Consider the following 23,640-nt stretch of genomic DNA (forward strand, 5'->3'; position numbering starts at 1 on the left):
CTCTTAAGGAATTTCCTGAGCCATGGGAACCGTTTGGATCTCTAACACACACACACCCTCACTGATACAGCTGAACAAGTATAGTAATATCAGAAGACTGTTTTGCATTGATAAAGTGGAAATAGAATAATTGTTTTCTCTTGGTATTCTGAAACTTCCATCTAAACAGTTTTTAAATAATCAAGACTCATCTAGAGAAGAAAGACATCCCTAATTTAGGCAAGGTATTAAAACAATCAGCTAAAGTGTAAACACATGGATCAAGGTGTGACTCCCCCTCCGTCTTTCATGTGGGAGAGCAGCTCTGGGGACGCATGTGTGCCTGTCGTTTGAAGAAGGCCCTGAAGTGTGACTCCTGGGCCGTGAACCTTTAGAGAAAAGATAAGGTCTTTGACTCCTGCATTCACAAAGGCTAATGCAGCCCCTGAAATTCTGTGCCAGTTCAGTAAATGGTGAACGAGTCACCAGAAACCTACTCAGCATCTCCCAAAAAGCCCGAGAGAAGGCTGCAGTGTTTGTGGAAAGTGACCGTTTTGAAAATCTGGAGAAGGTGTTTTGCTGGGCTGCCTTATCCCTCGTGAGGGGTTCACGGAAGAGAAGCCCACTCAGGGCCCTTGGGAGCAGCTCTGGAAAGGGTGAGTCTGGATTTGAGACAGGCTGGGACCTGGGACACTTTGCTGCAGTGCTTGCACCTGGACAATCATCTCCTCCAGCAACAAAATACAAAAAAACTATAAGGGACTAAAACTAACTGCTTACATGCACAGTTGGGGCAAATTATGAACAACAAGGTACAAAAAGACCAAGAACCCAACTGCCACTTCTAAAGAGCCCAGAGCAAAAGCAGGAGGTTGGGAGCAAAAGCAGGGTACTGCGCATGCCCCCAGAACGCAACACCACCCAAGGGGTGGGCAAATCGCCTAAGCCACGCCTCCCGCCTCATGTCTGGACACACCCCTGCCCTCATCCCATATTAGGAGCCAGCTCCCCTCCCACCCCCAGGGAGCAAGCAAGGGAAGCTGTTGCTTGTTTTCACTACCCCCTGTTGCAGCAAGGGCCCCAAGAAAGCCTTGCCTGAATTTCTTGTCTGGCCTCCTATCAATTTTTATTGATTAAGGAAGGCCAAGGGCCTCCCTGGTGGCGCAAGTGGTTGAGAGTCCGCCTGCCGATGCAGGGGATACGGGTTCGTGCCCCGGTCTGGGAGGATCCCATATGCCGCGGAGCGGCTGGGCCCGTGAGCCATGGCCGCTGAGCCTGCGCGTCCGGAGCCTGTGCTCCGCAACGGGGGAGGCCACAGCAGTGAGAGGCCCGCATACCGCAAAAAAAAAAAAAAAGGAAGGCCAAGAACTCTGGTGGGGAATCTCTCTGGGCTGGCGGGGCCACATTCTCCCGGCCACTCACCTTCTCTGAGTGCAGGCCAAAAAAGGAGCTCCAGTTTTTCAGGCCCTCTTGGAGCGCCACGATGTCCACCAGCCCGTCGCCGTTGTGGTCCAGGTCTTGGAAGAGAATCTTGTAGCGGAAGTAGTCGTCGTCGTCGTCGTCGGTATGGCAGGTCGCCGCGGGCAGCACGAAGCCTCGCAGCCAGCGCAGCATGGCCCTGCCGGCGCTGGGCCGTGGCGGCGGGGATCGCAGGCCACCTCTCCTTCTGGTCCCAGCGAGGGCGTCCCGCCGGCGGCCGCGCCACCTGCTGCCTTCTCGACGCCGCTCTTGCGCAAGGCGGCGGGTCCGCGCAGTCACCGCGAATGCGGCCGCGGCTGGACGCGAGCCGCCGCGGTTCCCAGTCACCTAAGGGGAGGGGCCCCGCGCCTGTGGCTATCGGGCGGAGCCAGGGGAGCCTCGGGAGGCCCGCCACGTGGGAGGCCGTGGCCCAGGCGCCGCGCTGGAGTCGACCCTCCCGGAAGTTGGAAGCTGAGGCTCCAAACGCCACGGCCAGGACCATTACAGCCTACGGTCGACCCGGGAGCTGAGGGGAGTTTGGGGAGAGGAACGCCTATCCCAGCGTCGAGAGAGCGCTCGGGCGTCGAGGATCTCCCCGGGCAAACGCAGCGGGCCTGCGGCAGCAGGTAAATGAATTGCTCTGACGAGCACCTCTAACGAGAGCGTCCAGTGCCCCAGCCGTCGGTCTCGGTCTCTGTCTTCCCCTCCCTGGGAACCTGGGGTTGTTTCCAAGAACCCATCTCCTCCTCACCTCCCACGTCTCCTCCATCCACTATAGTAGGAAACTATAGTAGGAATGTAATCAAACTGCTCACCAGGAAAAAAATTGCATTTATCATATTATGGCTAGTTATGTTTCTATCTGATGACAGGAACAGAGTCTTACTCAATCTCCCCAGAGTGTAGCAGAGTTCTAGACAGAAAAAGACTTCCATATTTGTTTAAAGTATGGAATTATTAAATCTGTAAACAAGGTTAGACTCTCCAGAGGCATTTTAATTCCATTGACCTGTAAACCTAACTTTTTCTAGTATTTAGTGTTTGGCGTGGGACTTAAAATCTCTCCATAGTTTGTTGTTGTTGTTTTCTTTCCCATCTCTCTATTCCTTTATTAACTTCTTTCAACCATAAGATTAAAAGCACTAGAAGACACACTTGAGCTTGAATCCCACCTCTACCGCTTACCACTTATGCACCCTTAGGCAAACTACTTAACTCCTCAAAGACTCCATTTTCTCATCTGTAACAATTATACTTGACTCATAAGATCATTATCAAAGTGAAAAAAAATGATATAGAGTGTTTACAACTGGCCCATGGTGAGCATTTAAAAGTTTGTTGTTAGAAACCATATCCTTACAACAAGCAGTATGAAAATTTTCTTAGTGGGCTATTTTGGTGTAATAGTATCAGTTGTTTAAAAAATTCCTAGGGCTATGGCAGATACTTTGGACTGGCTCTTCCAATCCAACCTTCATTCTGCATTGCTCTTTGGAGACTGTGGAATGCTCAAAACTGCATTTCTAAACTCCTTTGAAGTGAGGGTTCTGTATGAAAATTAGATTCCTCCAAAAACCTTACACAGAATTTGGAAAGAGTAAGTAAGACTGCTTCCTCCTGTTGTTTCAGCAGGCAAGCAAGGTCATGAATATTAGAGTTTAGATAAGTTTTGTTGCCTGGACCCAGCATTCCAATGTTTATTCACCAATTTCATGGATATCTTGAAGCAGATCTGACAGTGGTGATGGCAGCTACAACAAATTTCTGACCTCTGAATTGCAGCTGTGTTCAACTCAGTGTAGTTCAGGGATTATCTTTATTTTTTTCTCTAAAGAACTAGATAGTAGGGCTTCCCTGGTGGCGCAGTGGTTGAGAGTCCGCCTGCCGATGCAGGGGACACGGGTTCGTGCCCCGGTCTGGGAAGATCCCACATGCCGTGGAGCGACTCGGCCCGTGAGCCATGGCCTCTGAGCCTGCATGTCCGGAGCCTGTGCTCCGCAACGGAAGAGGCCACAACAGTGAGAGGCCCGCGTACCCCCCCGCAAAAAAAAGAACTAGATAGTAAATACTTCAGGCTCTGTAGGCCACATAGAGTCTCATTATTCTTTGTTTTTACTACAAACCATGAAAGGAAAATTGAGAAATTAGACTTCATCAACATTTAGAATATCTGTTCATCAAAAGACACAATTAAGAAAGTTGATATTCGGGACTTCCCTGGTGGACCAGTGGTAAAGAATCTGCCTTCCAATGCAGGGGACATGGGTTCGATCCCTGGTCAGGGAACTAAGATTCCACATGCCGCGGGGCAAATAAGCCCACCTGTCAGAACTACTGAGTTCGCGTGCCTCAATGAGAGAGCCCACGTGCTGCAAACTACAGAGCCCACGCGCTCTGGACCCCACGTACCACAACTACAGAGCCCACGTGCCACAACTAGAGAGAGAAAACCCACATGCCACAAATAGAGAGAAGTCCACATGCTACAACAAAGAGCCCGCGCCGCAATGAAAGATCCCACACACCTCAACGAAGACCCCGCGTGCCGCAACTAAGAACTGACGCAGCAAAAAAAAAAAAAAGTTGATATTCAAGTCACAAACTGAAAAAGAGTTATTCACAATACATATTGCTAACAAATGACTCCTATGCAGAAGTTTGAAGAACTATAAGGCAGTAAGAAAAAGGCAAACAATCCAATTAAATATCTAGAAAAAAAATTTTAAAACGTGTACAGGCACTTCAAAGAAAGACTATCCAATGGTTTCGTTTCTATGATTTTATTTTATTTTTAATTAATTTTTTTGGAGTATAGTTGATTTACAGTGTTGTGTCAGTTTCTGTTGTACAGCAAAGTGAATCAGTTATACATATACATATATCCACTCTTTTTTAGATTCTATTCCCATATAGGTCATTACAGAGTATTGAGCAGAGTCCCTGTGCTATACAGTAGGCTCTTATTAGTTATCTCTTTTATATATAGTAGTGTGTATATGTCAATCCCAATCTCCCAATTTATCCCTCCCCACCCTTTCCCCCTTGGTAACCATATTCCAATGGCTTCTAAACAAAGGTGTTTTTTTAAAGATAATCAAAGTGAATTCCAGAGGCTACAGTATGTTTTTAAGCCCTCAAAGTCTGCAATTATGTCTTAAATAGTAATTTATCGCTCTGGTAATAATATTTAAATTGACTTCTCTGTTTTCTGAAATGTAAAAGTACTTGTTCAAGCTTCTTTGTTTCTTCAGTAATTCAGAAGAGACCTTTGGAATTTCCTCCATCCTTTGTTCATAAAGGTATAAAAACCTCTAACGTGGTTGAATTTTTATTAAAATAGTTTGAGAATCTGTTTTTCATTTGAATTAACACAACACAACTGCCCATCAGTAGAAGATTAGATAAATATGCTCACATTTATGTATATGATGGAATGCCATGTAGGTGTAGAAATGAATGAAATAAAGTTACATGTATCCGCATAGATAAATCTAACAATGTTCAGTGAAAAAGCAAGTTTTAGAAGATGTATAAAATATTATGATATATATTTATGGATACATTCATATATAGAAAAAGTATTAAAATGTGCATGGGAATGAAACACACCAACTTGAGGATAAGGATTACTTCTCAGGAGAGGAGAAAAGGAAAGGTGGTGTTTGAAGCAGAAATGACAGAAAGTCAAATATAATAGTATGGTGATTACTTGACATTGATTATTTTCTTCATGAAATGCTACATATTTAATTTTTAAGCATACACACACACACACACACACACACACACACATATATATATATATATGCTTAAAGGTGGAACCAATTTACTCTTTTTTTACTCAGGTAAAAACTGATCATGGAAGCATTCAATAAATGAAAGATATTAATTCAATAATAATTGTTCCCATCTCAGATAGTCATGTTTCAATAATGTTACTTTCACAAATAGCCCACAATTTTAAATGATGTTTGACTATTTGTATCCAGGACAGAGAACATAAACAAAATTTCTACTATTTGACAAAGACCTGGTCCTGATAATCAAGGAAATTCAGAGACACAAGTCAAGATTTCTGAGGGAATTTGTAGCTGGGGCAATCTTGAATTAAATGGCAGTTTTGGAAATGTTTCTAATTTATTTTATTAGTAACAAGAGAAGGAGGAGTTCTTTCTCTTCAGTATATTAAATAGGAAGACAGCGTATAACACCTATCACATTGTGGGTACCCAAATGTTTAACTACTATCAACATTTTACATCTCTATCTATCCCTCTCCTTCAACTTTGATGCATGAAAAAATTGTGACTTTGTATACATATGTGTATATATTGTGTGCATCATATTTATGCATGTATGTGTGTGTATATATATATATAACATATTGGCATCCATATGTATACATACATGTAAATATTTATTGTCTTACTTTATGGTTAAGTGGAATAAAACACATGACTGCCTATAGAGCATTTATTACATTTTTTTCCTTTACTCCGAAAGCTCTTCAGAAGCCAATTCAATGATTTGTTGAATCCTTGAAAGAGTAGATCCACACATCTAATTCGCAGGCACTCTTCTCCTTTTGTTCCTTGTCCTTTATAGGCAACCTAGTGGGATTAAACCTACTTTGGCCAGCCTGGGATTAGACTTTTCATGTCCATATGTAGCCTTTTTTAAAAAATTGAGGTATAGTTAATTCACAACATTATATTAGTTTCAGGTGTACAACAGAGTGATTCACATTTTTAAAGTTATATTCCATTTATAGTTATTAAAATGTTGGCTATAGTCATATATAATCTTTTATTGGTTTGGCCAAAATGTTCCTTCATTTTTTTCTGTAAGATACTCTAGTAGCACTTAGTTGTCTTTAACTTCATTCGAAACAATTTTGTTAGATTGTATGTGACAGCTATCATATCAGTGTGCATTAAAAAAAAAGACATTAAACCTGATGAATTTTTGTGTAGCTATTTTAATATAGAAGATGGAAGAAAAAAGCAACATTTTTGGCATTTTATGCTTTATTACTTCAAGAAAGGTAAAAACACAACTGAAACACACAAAAAAGATTTGTGTAGTGTATGGTGAAGGTGCTGTGACTGATTGAATATGTCAAAAGTGGTTTGCAAAGTTTCGTGCTGGAGACTTCTCACTGGACTATGCTCCACGGTTGGGTAGACCAGTTTACGTTGATAAAATCAAATCAAGACATTAATTGAAAACAATCAACGTTATACCACATGGGAGATATTTTGACATACTCAAAATATCCAAATCAAGCATTGAAAATAATTTGCACCAGCTTGGTTATATTAATTGCTTTGATGTTTGGGTCCCGCATAAGTTAAGCGAAAAAAACCTTCTTGACTGTATTTCTGCATGAGATCCTCTACTTAAATGTAACGAAAACATTCCATTTTTAAAACAAATTGTGATGGGTAATGAATAGTGGATACTATACAATAATGTGTAATGGGGCAAGCAAAATGGGGCAAGCAAAATGAACCACCACCAACCACACCAAAGACCGGTCTTCATCCAAAGAAGGTGATGTTGTGTATATGGTGGGACTGCAAGGGAGTCCTCTATTATGAGCTCCTTCTGGAAAACCAAACAATTAATTCCAACAAGTACTGCTCCCAATTAGACCAACTGAAAGCAGCACTCAATGAAAAGCATCCAAAATTAGTCAACAGAAAATGCATAATCTTCCATCAGGATAACGCAAGACCACATGTTTCTTTGATGACCAGGCAAAAACTGTTACAGCTTGGCTGGGAAGTTCTGATTCATCTGCCATATTCACCAGGCATTGCACCTTCAGATTTCCATTATTTTGGTCTTTACAAAATTCTCTAAATGGAACAAATTTCAGTTCCCTGGAAGACTGTAAAAGGTACCTGGAACAGTTCTTTGCTCAAAAAGATAAAAAGTTTTGGGAAGATGAAATTATGAAGTTGCCTGAAAAATGGCAGAAGGTAGTGGAACAAAATGGTGAATACGTTGTTCAATAAAGTTCTTGGTGAAAATGAAAAATGTGTCTTTTATTTTTACTTAAAAACCGAAGGCACTTTTTGGCCAACCCAATATATATTAATTGGGTTGTATATAGAAATACTTCTGGCTGTATCAATAAACAGAATAAAGGGAAGATACATAAACTCACAGGTTAAAATCAGAACATTTCTCCAAATCCAGGAATATAGAATGCACATAACAACAGTTCCAATTTATATGCTATGTTGCTATTCATAAATCTTATTCTAAAATAGAGGAAAAAATAAATGGCAAAATACTTTAAATCAATACCTGATCTTTATAATCTGTAGTGTTACTGAGGGATCCAACTTGCCATTTATTTTTTCCCCTATATTTTAAAAGTTCACCAAAAAAACTTAATTTCTAATAGTTTTTAATTATAAAGCATGGTACCATATTAGTTTCACATGAGGCACTTGCTTTATTTTAATCTTATTTATGTGAACTTTACAAGCTGAATTATTGATTAGAATCCTTCTATTATTAAATTCTATTAAGAAAAATGAGAATATGACTAAAAAAGTGGCTTGCTTTTCTTAAACGTATGTTCATTGTGTATTTATATTAATTTTAATTTTTAGGAAATTTAACTTAACAGTTTAATTCAATCATTACTAGTTTATTAGTGCCCTGTCTCAAGGATCCCCTCCTTCTCCTATAATAAGGAAATAAAATTGCTCTAATTTCACAGAAAATTAAATCACGCCATTTAACAAGAGAGAAAAAATGGTATCAATCATTCTTTTGAATTTTAACACTCTTTCCCACTAAGAGCAAATTTTAACTAAATTTTAATAACCTTGAGAAATAAGACACAACTTCAAAGATTAGAGTAACTGAAAATCTGTAATAAAATCTGCTATAAAATGGCAGAAATATCTTTGTCCTAAAGAACACTTGAGAATTGGTCCAATACAGTTACTAGTTACTGGCTGTAATATAAATTATACTGTGTAATTTATAATTATATCTCATTAAATTTATAATTTATAATTATATCTCATTAAATCACAATTTTAGAGTCAATACTGTCTTTAAAATATATATACAAATCTTGAAATATCTTTCAGTAGAAATTATATATATACTCATATATATATACTCATATATATATACTCATATATATATACATATATATATACTCATATATATATATATATATATACTCATATATATATACTCTTTTATATATATATATACTCATATATATATATATATACTATACTCTTTCAGTAGAAATTAAAAAGAAGCAAAATACAAAAGAACCAAAGGGAAAATAAGAATACTATTCGTCTTTCACATAAGTTTAAAATTTCAAAGGGGGGGTTCCAGTCAGCCTTCCTTTATTCTTTTTTCTTTTTTTTTTCAATTGAAGTATAGTTGATTTACAATGTTGAGTTAGTTTCTGGTGTACAGCAAAGTGATTCAGTTATATATATATATATATATATATATATATATATATATATATATATATATATATATATATTCTTTCATATTCTTTTCCTTTATGGGTTATTATAGGATATTGAATGTAGTTCCCTGTGCTATACAGTAGGTCCTTGTTTATCTGTTTTATATATAGTAGTGTGTTTCTGTTAATCCCAAACTCCTAATTTATCCCTCCACCCCTTTGGTAATCATAAATTTGTTTTCTATGTCTGTGAGTCTGTTTCTGTTTTGTAAATAAGTTCATTTGTATCATTTTTTTAGATTCCACATATAAGTGATATCATATGATATTTGTCTGATTTACTTCACTTAGCATGATAATCTCTAGGTCCATCCATGTTGCTGCAAATGGCATTTTTTCATTCTTTTTTCATTATTGCATTCTTTTTTATTCCACTGTGTATATATATATATATATATATATATATACCACATCTTCTTTATCCATTCATCTGTCGATGGACATTTAGGTTGCTTCCATGTCTTGGCTACCGGAAATAGTGCTGCTGTGAACATTGGAGTGCGCGTATCTTTTCGAATTAGAGTTTTCTCCGAATATATGCCCAGGAGTGGGATTGCTGGATCATATGGCAACTCCATTTTTACTTTTTTAAGAAACCTCCATACTGCACCAAGCTTTCTTTATTCTTGATATGAATTTTAAAACGCAGTATAATAGGATAGGAAATATATATTAACTCATTCTGGGATCCTCTTGCCTTTTTTAAAAAATACAGATTTAAGTACGAGAGCTCTCAAGTTTTTCTGATTTACTTTGTTCACACTGGTAACTTTCCTGTAATATTTGGCAATGCTAAGAACCAAGAGTAAACTAAAAATGTCTGTATCCACAAGTAAGAGTACTCAGTAAGGGAGCAATAGGTCACAAGTATTCCATTAGAACACTGAGGCATTCTGATGCCATGTAATTCTGTTTAGGACTTTCTATTTTGTTTTATTCAGTCTAAAGAAAGAAATGAAGCTCAAACACCACTGTTTTCCTATTAATTATAATTTTTAATGCATTGGTTTTCTCTAATGCTCTCAGATTTAAAATATGTATGTAAAGCAATGTTAGCTTTTTAAACTATAAAGTAGAAAATGCTGAAAAACTCCAAAATATTCCAATTTTGTTCTATAACATAAAATTATATTAATTATATAATTAGGTTATATTTGGTAACATAAACTGCATTTTAATCCATTTAAATGCAAATTTCTGAGTGTTCATTAAAATGTAGAGAAGCTTAAATAGATTGTATGAATATTAAAATCTTAATTCATAAAGAACTTAATAAACTGTAATTCTGGCTTATGTAAAATTAAAATTCAGTATTTAAGTCTAATTTATATGTTTATCTTTATAGAGGATGTCTATAGCATATTTTCATACAGACCTCTTGAAATTTAGCGAGAAAGCCAAGACATTCTCATGCTTATAAAGGTACATAAAATGATAGTTCAAGATTTCCTTTTTATGCTATTCCCACCAAGGGTGGTTTTACTGACTCATCCATATGGCTTATGCATACTGAAGGAAACAACTTTAAGAAGTTCGGAGTTCTGCCTCTGAAAAATCCTGTCACTCCACCTCTTTTATAAATTTTACAGAAGACACTAATCATATTTAGATGTGGAACTCCTAGAAAATGAAAGGGAAGGGAAAATTCAAGTTAATTTGATATTTTAGCTTTCTTTCAAACACTGACTAAGGTAAAACATATGCTAAAACAGATAATAAAATACAATTAATTAAATTATTTTACAAGCAGCCCCAAGGGAACATCTGTGATTGATCATATTATGTACATAATCAGGGACTCTAATAGAACGATTTGATCCTCATCTCTATTTAACTTTCTTTCATTTTAGGAACAAATTCTGTGCACTGATGGTGAAATTTACTTATAATTATCGTAGACTTATAATTTTAAAAGACTATCCAGACATATAGCGATACCTTAATCAACATCTCAAACTCAGAAACAAACTCAAATGTGTTTCTCATTCGATATTTCTTTTCTCAGGGAATGGCTCCACCACTCATCTAGCTGTTGAAACTGGAAACCTGAAAGGCATCCATGGCATTTCCCTCATCTTACATATCCAAACCATTGCCCATCAGTGCTACCCTCTAAATATCTCTCAGATACATCCATTTACTTCCATGTCCACTGCCATGCCTCCAGCCTTCAAACTACCATCATTTCTTGCCTAGACTATTCTAACAGCCTTTTACCATATTATCACCTCTGTCATTTTTTTCTCCATACTTTAACCAGAGAGAACTTTTAATTATGCAAATCTGATTATGTTACTGTCCTGCTTCAGTAATTTTCCATTATGCTTATATACAGTATGTTCTGGCCTCTGTTTCATCCTCCCACCTAACTTGTACCACTCCCTTGCTTTCTGCACTCCAGCCTTACACCCTACTTTTCAGTTTCTCCAATGTCTTTTTGCTTCCTCCCTCTTCAAGCTAGTTGCACAGGCTTTTCCCTTTGATTGAAAGTAACTCCCCCTACTTTTATCTATTTAACCCCTCCTCAGCCTTCAGTTCACAATCCAGGCAACACTTCCCGAAGAAAGTTTTCCAGAACTGCCTTTAGATTCCCCCCATTATAGTCTTTAGAGAACTTCACTTTTCTTTTGTAGCTCTTATCAAAGTTTACATATTTGTGTAAATTTGTAATTAATAGTATCTTCCCTACGAGACTATCAATTCCATGAGAGCAGGGACCAATATATTTTTTTCTTACTCAAACCCCATGTGCCTGGCACATTGCACAGTACCTGGCAACATTCTCAAACTCCTTAGCTAGCATTTTTCTCCCTAATCATTATATCATTTTCCCAACATTGGCATAGCTGAATTGAGTTTTAAAAAGCAGTAGAGAAAAGTATGTCTTTCTCTATTTGTTTTAGTCTAAGCATTTCCTCTCTCCACCCACCCCCCAAAATATAATTCCTTTGAAATCTAGAGAAAGTCCCTTGAACTTTTAGAAAATATTTACTCGCCATGGAATTCTTGGAGAATGTTCTATTACTAGAAGCATTTTGTGTATGTGTGTGTTTTTTTAATAGAAGCTAACAACATTTCTCCCAGTTTATATAATTTTATAAAGGAATATGGAAAACATGCTTACTTTTTTTCCATCTTTGGTTTTATACTTTATTTTTTTTAATTGAAGTATAGTTAATTTACAATGTTGTGTTAATTTCTGCTGTACAGCAAGGTGATTCAGTTACACATATGTATACATTCTTTTTATATTCTTTTCCATTATGGTTTATCACAGGATATTGAATATAGTTCCATGTGCTATACAGTAGGACCTTGTTGTTTATCCATTCTATATATACTAGTTTGCATCTGCCAACCCCAAACTCCCACTCCATCTCGCCCCCACCCGCTCCTTGACAACCACAAGTCTGTTCTCTATGTCTGTGAGTCTGTTTCTGTTTTGTAGATAAGTTCATTTGTGTCATATTTTAGATTCCACATATAAGTGATATCATACAGTGTTTGTCTTTCTCTTTCTGACTTAGTATGATCATCTCTAGGTTGATCCATGTTGCTGAAAATGGCATTATTTCATTCTTTTTTACGGCTGAGTAGTAGTCCATTGTATATATGTACCACATCTTCTTTATCCATTCATCTGTTGATGGACATTTAGGTTGTTTCTATGTCTTGGCTATTGTGAATAATGCCACATGTATCTTTTTGAATTATAGTTTTGTCCGGATGTATGCCCAGGAGTCAAATTGCTGGATCATATGGCAACTCTATTTTTAGTTTTTTGAGGAACCTCCATAGTTGCTGCACCAACTTACATTCCCATCAGCAGTGTAGGAGGGTTCCCTTTTCTCTACACCCTCTCCAGAATTTGTTATTTGTAGACTTTTTAAAAAAATTTGTTTATTTATTTATTTATTTATTTATTTTTGGCTGCGTTGGGTCTTCGTTTCTGCGCGCGGGCTTTCTCTAGTTGCAGCGAGCGGGGGCTACTCTTGGTTGTGGTGTGCTGGCTTCTCATTGCAGTGGCTTCTTTTGTTGCAGAGCACGGACTCTAGGCATGCGAACTTCAGTAGTTGTGGCGCACAGGCTTAGTTGCTCCACGGTATGTGGGATCTTCCTGGACCAGGGCTTGAACCCGTGTCCCCTGCATTGGCAGGCAGGTTCTTAATCACTGCACCACCAGGGAAGCCCCTGTAGACTTTTTAATGATGGCCATTCTGACCAGTGTGAGGTGGTATCTCACTGTAGTTTTGATTTGCATTTCTCTAATAATTAGCGATGTTGAGCATCTTTTCATGTGCCTGTTACCCATTTGTAGAACATGCTTACTTTTTTCCCAATGTTAAGCCTATTTTCCCCATTGATTTTGCCCCAACTGATTATTGTAAAAATTGTAAACTACAAAAAGAGTAGTACGATGAACATTTGTATACTCACCATCTAGTTTCAAAATTTGACATTTTGCCATATTTATTTTTTGCCTCTCTTTTTTCTTTTCTCTGTACATAGGTATAAATATGTGTGTGTGTATGTGAGTGTATGCCATTTGAAAGTAAGTTACAGACACTATGACACTTCTTCCTTAAATACTGCAACATCTCCTAAAAACAAGGACATTAGTCCACATAACCACAATACCATGATTATGCCTTAGAAAATTAAAAATAATTCCCTGTATTACCAAATACCTCCTTATTCAAATTTTCCCAATTATCCCAAAAATGTCACTTATAGGTTGTTTTTTTCTCCAAACTAAAATCTAACCAAAATTCACTCATCGCACTTGGTTGTTATGCTTCTTTAGTTTCTTAATCGAGACTAGTACCAGTCTCCCACCACCACCATTTTTTCTATGACAATGACTTTTTGAAGAGCCCAAGCCAGTTGTCTTGTAGAGTATTTCACATTCTAGATTTGTCTGATTGATTCTTAATAGTATCATTTAAGTTAGTTCTCAATCCCCTGTATGTACTTTAGGTCTGAAAGCATACCCAAATGCCAGTAAAGCATTCTTTGGCAAGGGTACTTCACAGCAGAAGTCATGAACTTCATATTACATCAGGAGGCATATATGTCAGGTTGTTTTACTGTTACCAATGCCAAGTTTGATCACTTGCTTAGGGTGATGACTACCCATTCTCTCCATTGTAAAGGTAGGTTCTTCTTTTTGCAATTAGCAAGAAATCTAATGGATGACACTTAGGCATTATGTGAATATACTATTCCCCAATACCATTTAACTTAATAGTTTTAACATTCCTTGGTGATCCTATGATTCATATATTGATTTTGAAATATCATTACTCTGTATACTAAAAAGAAAAATAGTTGATTACAGGTTTGAGGGCAGGGAAAGTATCAATACAAGTGATCAGGAAGCATAATTTTCCAAAAAAAAACAGAAGAGCCCAGAAATGAATGTGGACATGTCCAAAAAACAAAGGCGGATTTTCAGTTCCAATTGTAAGAGTAGTTTGTGTCCACTAACCCTCCAAATAAAAATAACTATTAAAAGATGAACCAAATACATAAAATCATTGTTTGAGAGCAATCAGTGCAAGCAAGACAAGATCACTGAGAGAAGGAAAGTATACAAGTAAGCATTACCTTCACTCTGGTGTTTTCCCTTAGGCCATTTGGCCATTTTCATCATTACAGCACAGTGTTCAAGCAAAAACAGCAATGTTACTGAACTGAGGACAGAAGTGCCAGATACTTGAGGAGCAAAATCATGAAACAGAGTTAGTACTAGTGAAGTGAGTCCAAAAATCTCTGTGCAATTTTCCCTTGGAGCATTGCCAACTCTAAAGCTGTGCAAAATGAGGTTTCAATAAAGCCAGCAGAAAAGAGCATTTGGAAAGCTAAAGGTGTAGGAAAAGATTTTAGCAGTAACACAGTGCTAGATAACAGAGGTTGGATTTCAAGCCCAACAAGGTGGGGGGCTGTGGTAACCACTCTAGTCTTTCAGATAATGCCCAGGAAGAGTCACTGTCTAGGGGTAAGGACCATACTCTGAGAGTTCCTTGGAGAAAAGGCAAAGCTGAAATAGGTCATTCCTCACCAAGTCTAAACAGGTTTTAGATGATCCACCTATACTGTAGCTACCTACCAGAGGTAAGCTTAACCCTGTTAGGAGAAAAATATCATCCAGAGTCTACGATTTTTCATACAAAATGCCCATCATTCTATTCAAAATAATGAGACATGATATTAAAAAAAAAAGATCAAATAACTGAAAACCCAGAAAGAAAAACAGACACTAAAAAATATGCATATGTTAAATTTAAAATAATTGTGATTAATATGTTTAAGAAATTTTTTAAAAAGATGGAGGAGTTCACAAGAAAACTGGAATCTATTTTTTTAAGAATAAAAAATGGAAAGTCTAAAATTGAAAACAGATACTAAAGACTTCAATGTATGAATTTAATAGCAGATTAGACACAGCAAAACATAAGGTTAGTGAACTCTAGAAGATAGGTTCAGTAAGAGAAAAAAATGCAGATTGAAGCACAGAGAGGGGGAAATAAAGAACAGAAAATACAGAAAAGAACATAATAGATATATGGGACATGGGGAACAAAATCTAACATACATGTAATTGGAATGTCAGAAAAAGAGAGACAATGGGATAGAGCAATATTTGAAGCAATTTTGGCTCAGAATTTTCCCCAAACTGACAAAAGCCATCAAAACACATATTTTAAAACCAAGGGGAGGGTAAATATAAAGCAAATGACATTTTAGGCACATAATAGTCGAACTGTTGAAGACCAGAGGCAGAGAAAAATCTTAAAAAGCATCTAAAGGAAAAAAGAGAAAGAAAATACAGTATCTTAAAAGAGCAACAATAAAACTGATGGCTAACTTTTCAACAAAAATTACGGAACTCACAAGACATTGGAATAATATTCTTTTACTTTTTTTTTTTTTTTTTTTGTGGTACGCAGGCCTCTCACTGTTGTGGCCTCTCCCATTGCGGAGCACAGGCCCCAGACTCACAGGCTCAGCAGCCATGGCTCACGGGCCTAGCCGCTCCGCGGCATGTGGGATCCTCCCGGACCAGGGCACGAACCCGTGTCCCCTGCATCAGCAGGTGGACTCTCAACCACTGCGCCACCAGGGAAGCCCTAGAATAATATTCTTTTAATGTGCTGTAAAAAGAGACAAAACAAAAGCTGAAAGAATCTGTTGCTAGCAGACCTCCACTAAAAGACCTTCTAAAAGGTCTAAAAGACCTTCTAAAGGAAGTTCTTTAAGTAGAAGAGCCCTGATTGCCTAATCTTTAAGGAAGCTGATTATGTCAAATTGCATTTCTTCTAACAGCAATATTTTTGTTTCAGCACTTCTTCACACTCTTAAATATTCTTGAGGACACCAGAAAGCTCTTGTTTATGTGGGTTATAAATATCTATCAATATTTTCTATAATATTAGACATTAAAGCAGAAAAATTTTAAAAACAAGAATACGTTCTTATTAACCAGCAGAGCAATGATGTCATCACAAATCTGAAAAACTCTTTTGTCACGAGAATGCGAGTGACAAAGGTAAATAACAACTTCATATTATGAAAATCGTTTAGACTTCAAGGACCCTCAGAAAGGGTCTCAGGAACCCACCCCCAGAGTCTCCAGATCATGCTTTAGATGAATGATTAAATGGTTTTTAGATATCAAAATAATTATTTTAATCTAAAGATAATAGACAATGCCACTGACTTCTTGTAATGGGCTGAATTGTGTCCCACCACCACCAAAATTCTTTTGCTAAAGCCCTAACTGCCAGGACTTCAGAATGTAACCATATTTGGATAAGGTCTCTAAAGAGGTAATTAAGTTAACTTAATGAGGTATTCAGAATGGACCCTATTCCAATAAGTCTGGTGTTCTTGTAAGTAAAAGAAGTTTGGATACAGTTGTGCCTGCGCACAGAGGAAACCATGTGAGGGCAGAAGGAAAAGGTAGCCATCTACAAGCCAAGGAGAGAGGTCTCAGAGAAACCAAACTGCCGACACCTTGACTTGGACTTCTAGCCTCCAGAACTGCAAGAAAATAACTTCTCTTGTTTAAGCCACCTAGTCTGTGTTATTTTGTTATGGCAACCCTAACAAACTAGTGCACTGCTTTTAAAGCCTTTCCTCATTTAATGATTCCCAAACTTGACTAATTATCAGGTTTACTTAGGATTTTAAAAAAATTTTTTTATTGAAGTATAGTTGATTTACAATGTTGTGTTAATTTCTGCTGTACAGCAAAGTGACTCAGTTATACACATATATACATTCTTTTTTATATTCTTTTCCACTATGGTTTATCCCAGGATATTGAATATAGTTTCCAGTGCTATACAGTAAGACCTTGTTTTTATCCATTCTATATGTAATAGTTTGCATATACTAACCCCAAATTCCCAGTCCAACTCTCCCCCATCCTCCCTCCCCCTTGGCAACCACAAGTCTATTCTCTATGTCTGTGAGTCTGTTTCTGTTTCATAGATAGGTTCATTTGTGCCATATTTTAGATTCCACAAATAAGTGATATCATATGGTATCTGTCTTTCTCTTTCTGGCTTACTTCACTTAGTATGATAATCTCTAGTTGCATCCATGTTGCTACAGTGGCTGCAAATCATTCTCTTTTATGGCTGAATAGTATTCCATCGTATATATGTACCACATCTTCTTTATCTACTCATCTGTTGATGGACATTGAGGTTGTCTGCATGTCTTGGCTATTGTAAATAGTGCTGCTATGAACATAGGGGTGTATGTATATTTTTAGTTATAATTTTGTCCAGATATATGCCCAGGAGTGGGATTGCTAGATCATATGGTCATTCTATTTTTAATTTTCTGAGGAACCTCCCTACTGTTCTCCATAGTGACTGCACCAGCTTACATTCCCACCAACAGTGTAGGTGGATTCCCTTTTTCCACACACTTTCCTGCATTTATTATTTGTAGACTTTTTAATGATGGCCATTCTGACTGGTGTGAGGTGATACCTCATCATTTTGATTTGCATTTCTCTAATAATTAGTGATATTGAGCATCTTTTCATGTGCCTATTGGCCATCTGTATGTCTTCTTTGGAGAAATGTCTATTTAGGTCTTCTACTCATTTTTTGATTGGATTGTTTGTTTTTTTTTGTTGTTCAGTTGTATGAGCTGTTTGTATATTTTGGAAATTAAGCACTTGTCAGTCGCATCATTTGCAAATACTTTCTCCCATTCTGTAAGTTGTCTTTTCGTTTTGTTTATGGTTTCCTTTGCTGTGCAAAACTTGTAACTTTGATTAGGTTCCATTTGTTTTGCTTTTATTTCTATTGCCTTGGGAGACTGACCTAAGAAAACATTGGTATGATTTATGTCAGAGAATGTTTTGCCTATGATCTCTTCTAGGAGTTTTATGGTGTCATATCTTATGTTTAATTCTTTAAGCCATTCTGAGTTTATTTTTGTCCATGGTGTGAAGATGTGTTCTAACTTCACTGATTTGCATACAGCTGTCCAACTTTCCCAGCACCACTTGCTGAAGAGACTGTCTTTTTCCCATTTTATATGCTTGTCTCCTTTGTTGAAAATTAATTGACTGTAGTTGTATGGGTTTATTTCTGGGCTCTCTATTCTGTTCCATTGATCTGTTTGTCTGTTTTTGTGCCAACAACACACTGTTTTGATTACTGCAGCTTTGTAGTATTGTCTGAAGTCTGGGATGGTTATCCTCCTGCTTTTTTCTTTATTCTAAGGATTGCTTTGGCAATTCTGGGTCTCTTATGTCTCCATATAAAATTTAGGATTATTCTAGTTCTGTGAAAAATGTCATGGGTAATTTGATGGGAATCACATGAAATCTATAGATTGCTTTGGATAGTACTGCCATTTTAGCAACATTAATTCTTCCAGTTGAAGAGCATGGCATATTGTTCCATTTCTTTGAATTATCTTTAATTTCCTTTATTAATGTTTTATAATTCTCAGAATATATTCACTTAAGATTTTTACTTAATTTTTTTAACTGCAGATCAAGGGTCAGAAAGCAAATTACAGTAGGTTAAGGAAAAAATAAACAATGAGGAAATAAAGTATAGATGAGACTTCACATCCTTTAGGAGTAAAGGAATGAGAAATTGATAGCAGTCACTAGTGAAGGAGGAAGAGTTAGAGAGAAAATTTGTATTTTTTTGGTTTAGGTGTTTGTTCTGTTTTGAAAAAGAGACTTGAAAGTGATTCCAATGTCCAAGAGGAATACTGATAGATCAAGGACCTGGATCAAGAGCCAAGGTAGAACACTCAGCCACAGTAAGAAAGAAAAACACTATCTCTGGGACATAAATGATAATAATGATGATATCTCACACTTATATAGCACTTTCCATGTGCTGGGGCAGATCTAACTATTTCACGTGTATTAATTTAATACTCATTAAAACCCCATGAGGTAGGTCCTACCATTATCTTACAATTCTGATGTTTATTTTTTCTCCCTTCATCATGTTAGTATGACAGAACCAACCTTCCTAAAGCCAACTCGGCCTACTCCATGTCTGCTGCCATGCAGCTAAACATGGCTGAAGAGAACACACCCATACTGACTCGTCTCATTTTAAATTCATGATCATAAAATCTTAAGTGGGCCTTTAATTATCCCCTAGAATACCATATTTCCCATGACCATTTACTCTCCCAACATACAAAAGACCATTTTTTCATACTTTGTCCACTGTCCTAAAACTTCTAACACTAGATGATCCTAAAATTCATATGGAAATGCAAGGGACTCAGGATAGGCAAAACAATGCTGAGGGGAAAAAAAGAAAAAAGCCAGAGGAGTCACATTTTCTAATTTCAAGCTTATTACAGAACCACAACAATCAAGACAGTTGTGGTACTGGCATAAGGATAGACATACTGATCAATGAAATAGAATTTGAGAGTTCAGAAATAAACTCTTAACATGTATGGTTAATTTCAATAATGGTGTCAAGACCATCCAGTGGAGAAAACAGTCTTTTCAACAAATGGTATTGATACAACTGGATATCCACATGCAAAAGAATGAAGTTAAACCCCTGCCTAACACCATATTCAAGAATTAATTCAAAATGCATAGTAGACCTAAAATAAGAGCTAAAACTATAAAACCCTTAGTAGAAAGCATAGATGTAAACCTTCTATGTTCTTGGATTAGGCAATGGTTTCTTATATATGACACCAAATACAATAGTAACAAAAGAAAAAATAAATAAATTGTACTTCCTCAAAATTTAAAACTTGTATAAAAGACAACCCATGAAATGTGAGAAGATATTTGCAAATCAAATATCTAAGGGACTTGTATCTATTATATGCAAAGAACTCCTACAACCCGACAATAAAAAGGCAAATAAACCAATTAATAATAAACAATAGTACCACTTTCTATCCACAAGGATGACAAGATCGAGAAGACAGGTGTTGGCAAGGATGTGGAGAACTCAGAACCCTTATTCACTGCTGGTGGAAATAAAATGGTGTAGCCACTTTGGAAAACAGTTTGGCAGTTCTTCAAGAGGTTAAACATAGAATTATCTAATGACCCAGCAATTCCACTCCTACATATATACCCAAGAGAATGAAAACATATGTCCACACAAAAACTTATACTCTATATGTATAGCTGATTCACTTTGTTATAAAGCAGAAACTAACACACCATTGTAAAGCAATTATACTCCAATAAAGATGTTTAAAAAAAACTTATACTCAGTTTCATAGTAGCATTATTAATAACAGTCAAAAGATGGAAATAGCCCAATTGTCCATTAACTGGTGAATGGACAAACAAAAGATTGTATATCCATATAATGGAACAATATTCAGAAAAAAAAGGAATGAAATACTGATACATGCTACAAGATGGATGAAACTTGAAACAATTTTGCTCAGTGAAAAGAAGCCAGTCATAAAAGACCACATACTGTATAATTACATTTATATGAAATGTCCTGACTAGACAAATCTATAGAGACAGAAAGTAAATTAGTGGTTTCCAGGAAGTGGAGGAGTTGGGAATGGGGAGTGACTGCTAATGAGTACAGGGCTTGTTTTTGGAGTGGTGAAAATGTTCTTGAATCACATTGTAGAGTTGGCTGTACAACCCTGTGAATATACTGAACTGTACACTTTAAAATGGTAAATTATATGGTATATGAATTATATCTCAACAAAAATTTTTATGATAAAAAAATCTTGTCAGATATGGCATTCCTCTGCTCAGAGCCCTCCAAGAGTTTCCCATTTCACGCAGAGCAAAAATTAAAGTCCCTTCTATGATCTGTAAGGCCCTATAAAACTGGCCCCCCACTCGCTCTCTGACCTCATCTCCTACTAATCTCTTCTGGCTCACCCTGCTCCAGCTGCACAGGCATGCATCTACCCTAAATGTTCTCCCTGTAGCTGTATGCGTGGCTCAAGCCCTCACTTCCTCTTGTCTTTACTCAAAAGGTATCTTTTCAGGAAGGCCTTCCAGTACCTAATACTATCTACTCTCCTCCCCTGCTTTGTTTTTCTCCACAACTCTATCATTAACACTTCAATTGTTTATTGTCTATCTCCCAGTGAAAGAACATTGAACTCCCTAAAGATGGGACTTTCTGTCTCTTTTGTTTGGTGCACCAAGAACAGAGCCTGGTACATGCAACTCAATAATTATTTATTAAATGAGTAAATGCCCATTTTTAAGGTGAGAGGATTCAGGCACAGAGAGGTAAAACAAATTGTGAAGCCATAGTTTGTACTCAAGCAGTCTGAGTCCATGATCCTAACTGCCATTCTAATCATTGACAAGAATTAAGAAATCTTGTGGGGTGGAAGGTGCTCAGGATTACCAAAAAGGAAGGGAGTTGGACAAGGAATGTCATGCTTGATGGTCTGTCAGAATCAGCTGCAGAGAATGACCAAAGTAAAACTGGACACTACTAACACAGAAAATAGGTCATTATTATTTTGCACTCTCACCCCATCCCCCAAAAAACTTATATTTTTCCCTTCCTTTTTTCTGAATCAAGTGACTATAATTGATTTGGAGTAGATCATTATTATAACCAAGGATTATTCACAAGAAACCCCAGAACAAAAGTAACATGAGCCAAATCAGACTTCTGACACTAGGGAAAAAATGGGAAGCAAAAGAATATCATTCAGTCTTCTTGGTGGTCTGAAGATCAGGAAAGAGGTTTTAAAAACAGATCTCCAAGTTACTGATATACCAGCTATAATGAAACCCAGCAACAGATGGAGTCACCAAGCGAGAGTGGGCTGTATGCAGGGAGAGAAGAGGGAAGGTCGAGGTCAATATTTATAGGAAATGAGCTTGCAATCCTGAGGAAGAGAAGCCAGCAAAACAGACTGCTTTTTAAAAAAAAAGTGTTTTCTATTCACTCAGTTTTAAATATATCTTTTATTTAAAATTTTTTCAGTTGTATTATATTTTCAGATCTAATAAATCTGTTGTAAGCCCATCGTGGAAACAAACTCACCTCACAGAGAGTGGTATCTACGCCTGCATACAGTATGACAGAAGACTAGGAATATAGCCTTTGTAAAAGCCTGTTACCTTTTCAAGCTTCCAGATCTTCCTGGCACAATCCAATAACCCAGAATACTGTCCAGTTTTACTTACAGCCAAATTAGTTTTTAAAACCTGAATATGAAAGAATGTTATAGGGTCATTGATCAGTTATCCAACCCAGGGCAGTTCCATAAATTGTGAGCTACAGAACTCATCCATTGTTATAGAGTTAAAAGGAGAAAACAATCTTAGGTCAAACTGATTTTTCAATGACAGTATACCTACTGTCATTTTCCTACTGTTCCCTGGAATATTTTACTTTTGCATACTAGTATGTTACAAATACAGTGCTTAAATGCTTTTACCAAATTTCCGTATTTAACTTTGCAGGAAGAGAGAGTATCTGAGTCCAGCTCTGTCTTCTTTTTGTCCAGATTACATAATAGTGTAGCCACAGCTATTGTGCTATGACTCAGATAAGGAACCCAAAAGAGAATTGATGCAACCACTTTGGAAAACAAGTTGGAGGTTCCTCAGAAAATTAAAAGTAGATCTATCCTATGATCCAGCACTTCCACTTCTGGGTATAATACCCAAAGGAAATGAAAACAGGATTTCAAAGAGATATATGCACTTCTATGTTTATTGTAGCGCTATTGACAATAGCCAAGATATGGAAGCAAGCTAAATGCTCATCAACAGATGAATAGACAAAGAAGATGTGGTGTATGTATGTATGTATGTATATATATATATATATATATATATATATATATATATATATATACACACAATGGAATGTTATTCAGCCATGAGAAAGGAGGACACCTTGCCATTTGCAGTAACATGGATGGACTTGGAGCACAGTGTGCTAAGTAAAATAAATCATACAGAGAAAGACAAGTACAATATGGCATCACTTATATGTTGAATCTAAAAAAGCCAAACTTTCAAAAACAGATAGTAAAATGGTGGTTATCAGGGGATGGGAGGTAGGGGGGATAAGATAGATGCTATTTAAGGGTAAAAACTTGCAACAAATAATAAATAAGCTCTAGAGATCTAACATACAATATAGTGAATACAGACAACATTCTTGTACTATAATCAACCATCTTGCTAAGAGACTAGA

General features: G+C 36.9%; 1 protein-coding gene across 1 annotated transcript in view; it reads right to left on the minus strand.

Annotated features, from left to right (window-relative positions):
- Positions 1–1,938: 1,938 nt before the first annotated feature.
- LOC132503450 (mitochondrial adenyl nucleotide antiporter SLC25A24-like) overlaps positions 1,939–23,640 on the minus strand; it is a 29,886-nt gene continuing 8,184 nt past the window's right edge. Inside the window, exons 3-4 of the mRNA XM_060119860.1 lie at positions 22,508–22,640; positions 1,939–2,153 (exon numbers count right to left, since the gene is read on the minus strand). Coding sequence (XP_059975843.1) covers positions 1,939–2,153; positions 22,508–22,640 — 348 coding nt within the window. The remainder of the gene's footprint in view (positions 2,154–22,507; positions 22,641–23,640) is intronic.

Source organism: Mesoplodon densirostris, chromosome 2 (genome assembly GCF_025265405.1).
Source record: "Mesoplodon densirostris isolate mMesDen1 chromosome 2, mMesDen1 primary haplotype, whole genome shotgun sequence".
NCBI classification, from domain to species: Eukaryota; Metazoa; Chordata; class Mammalia; order Artiodactyla; family Ziphiidae; genus Mesoplodon; species Mesoplodon densirostris.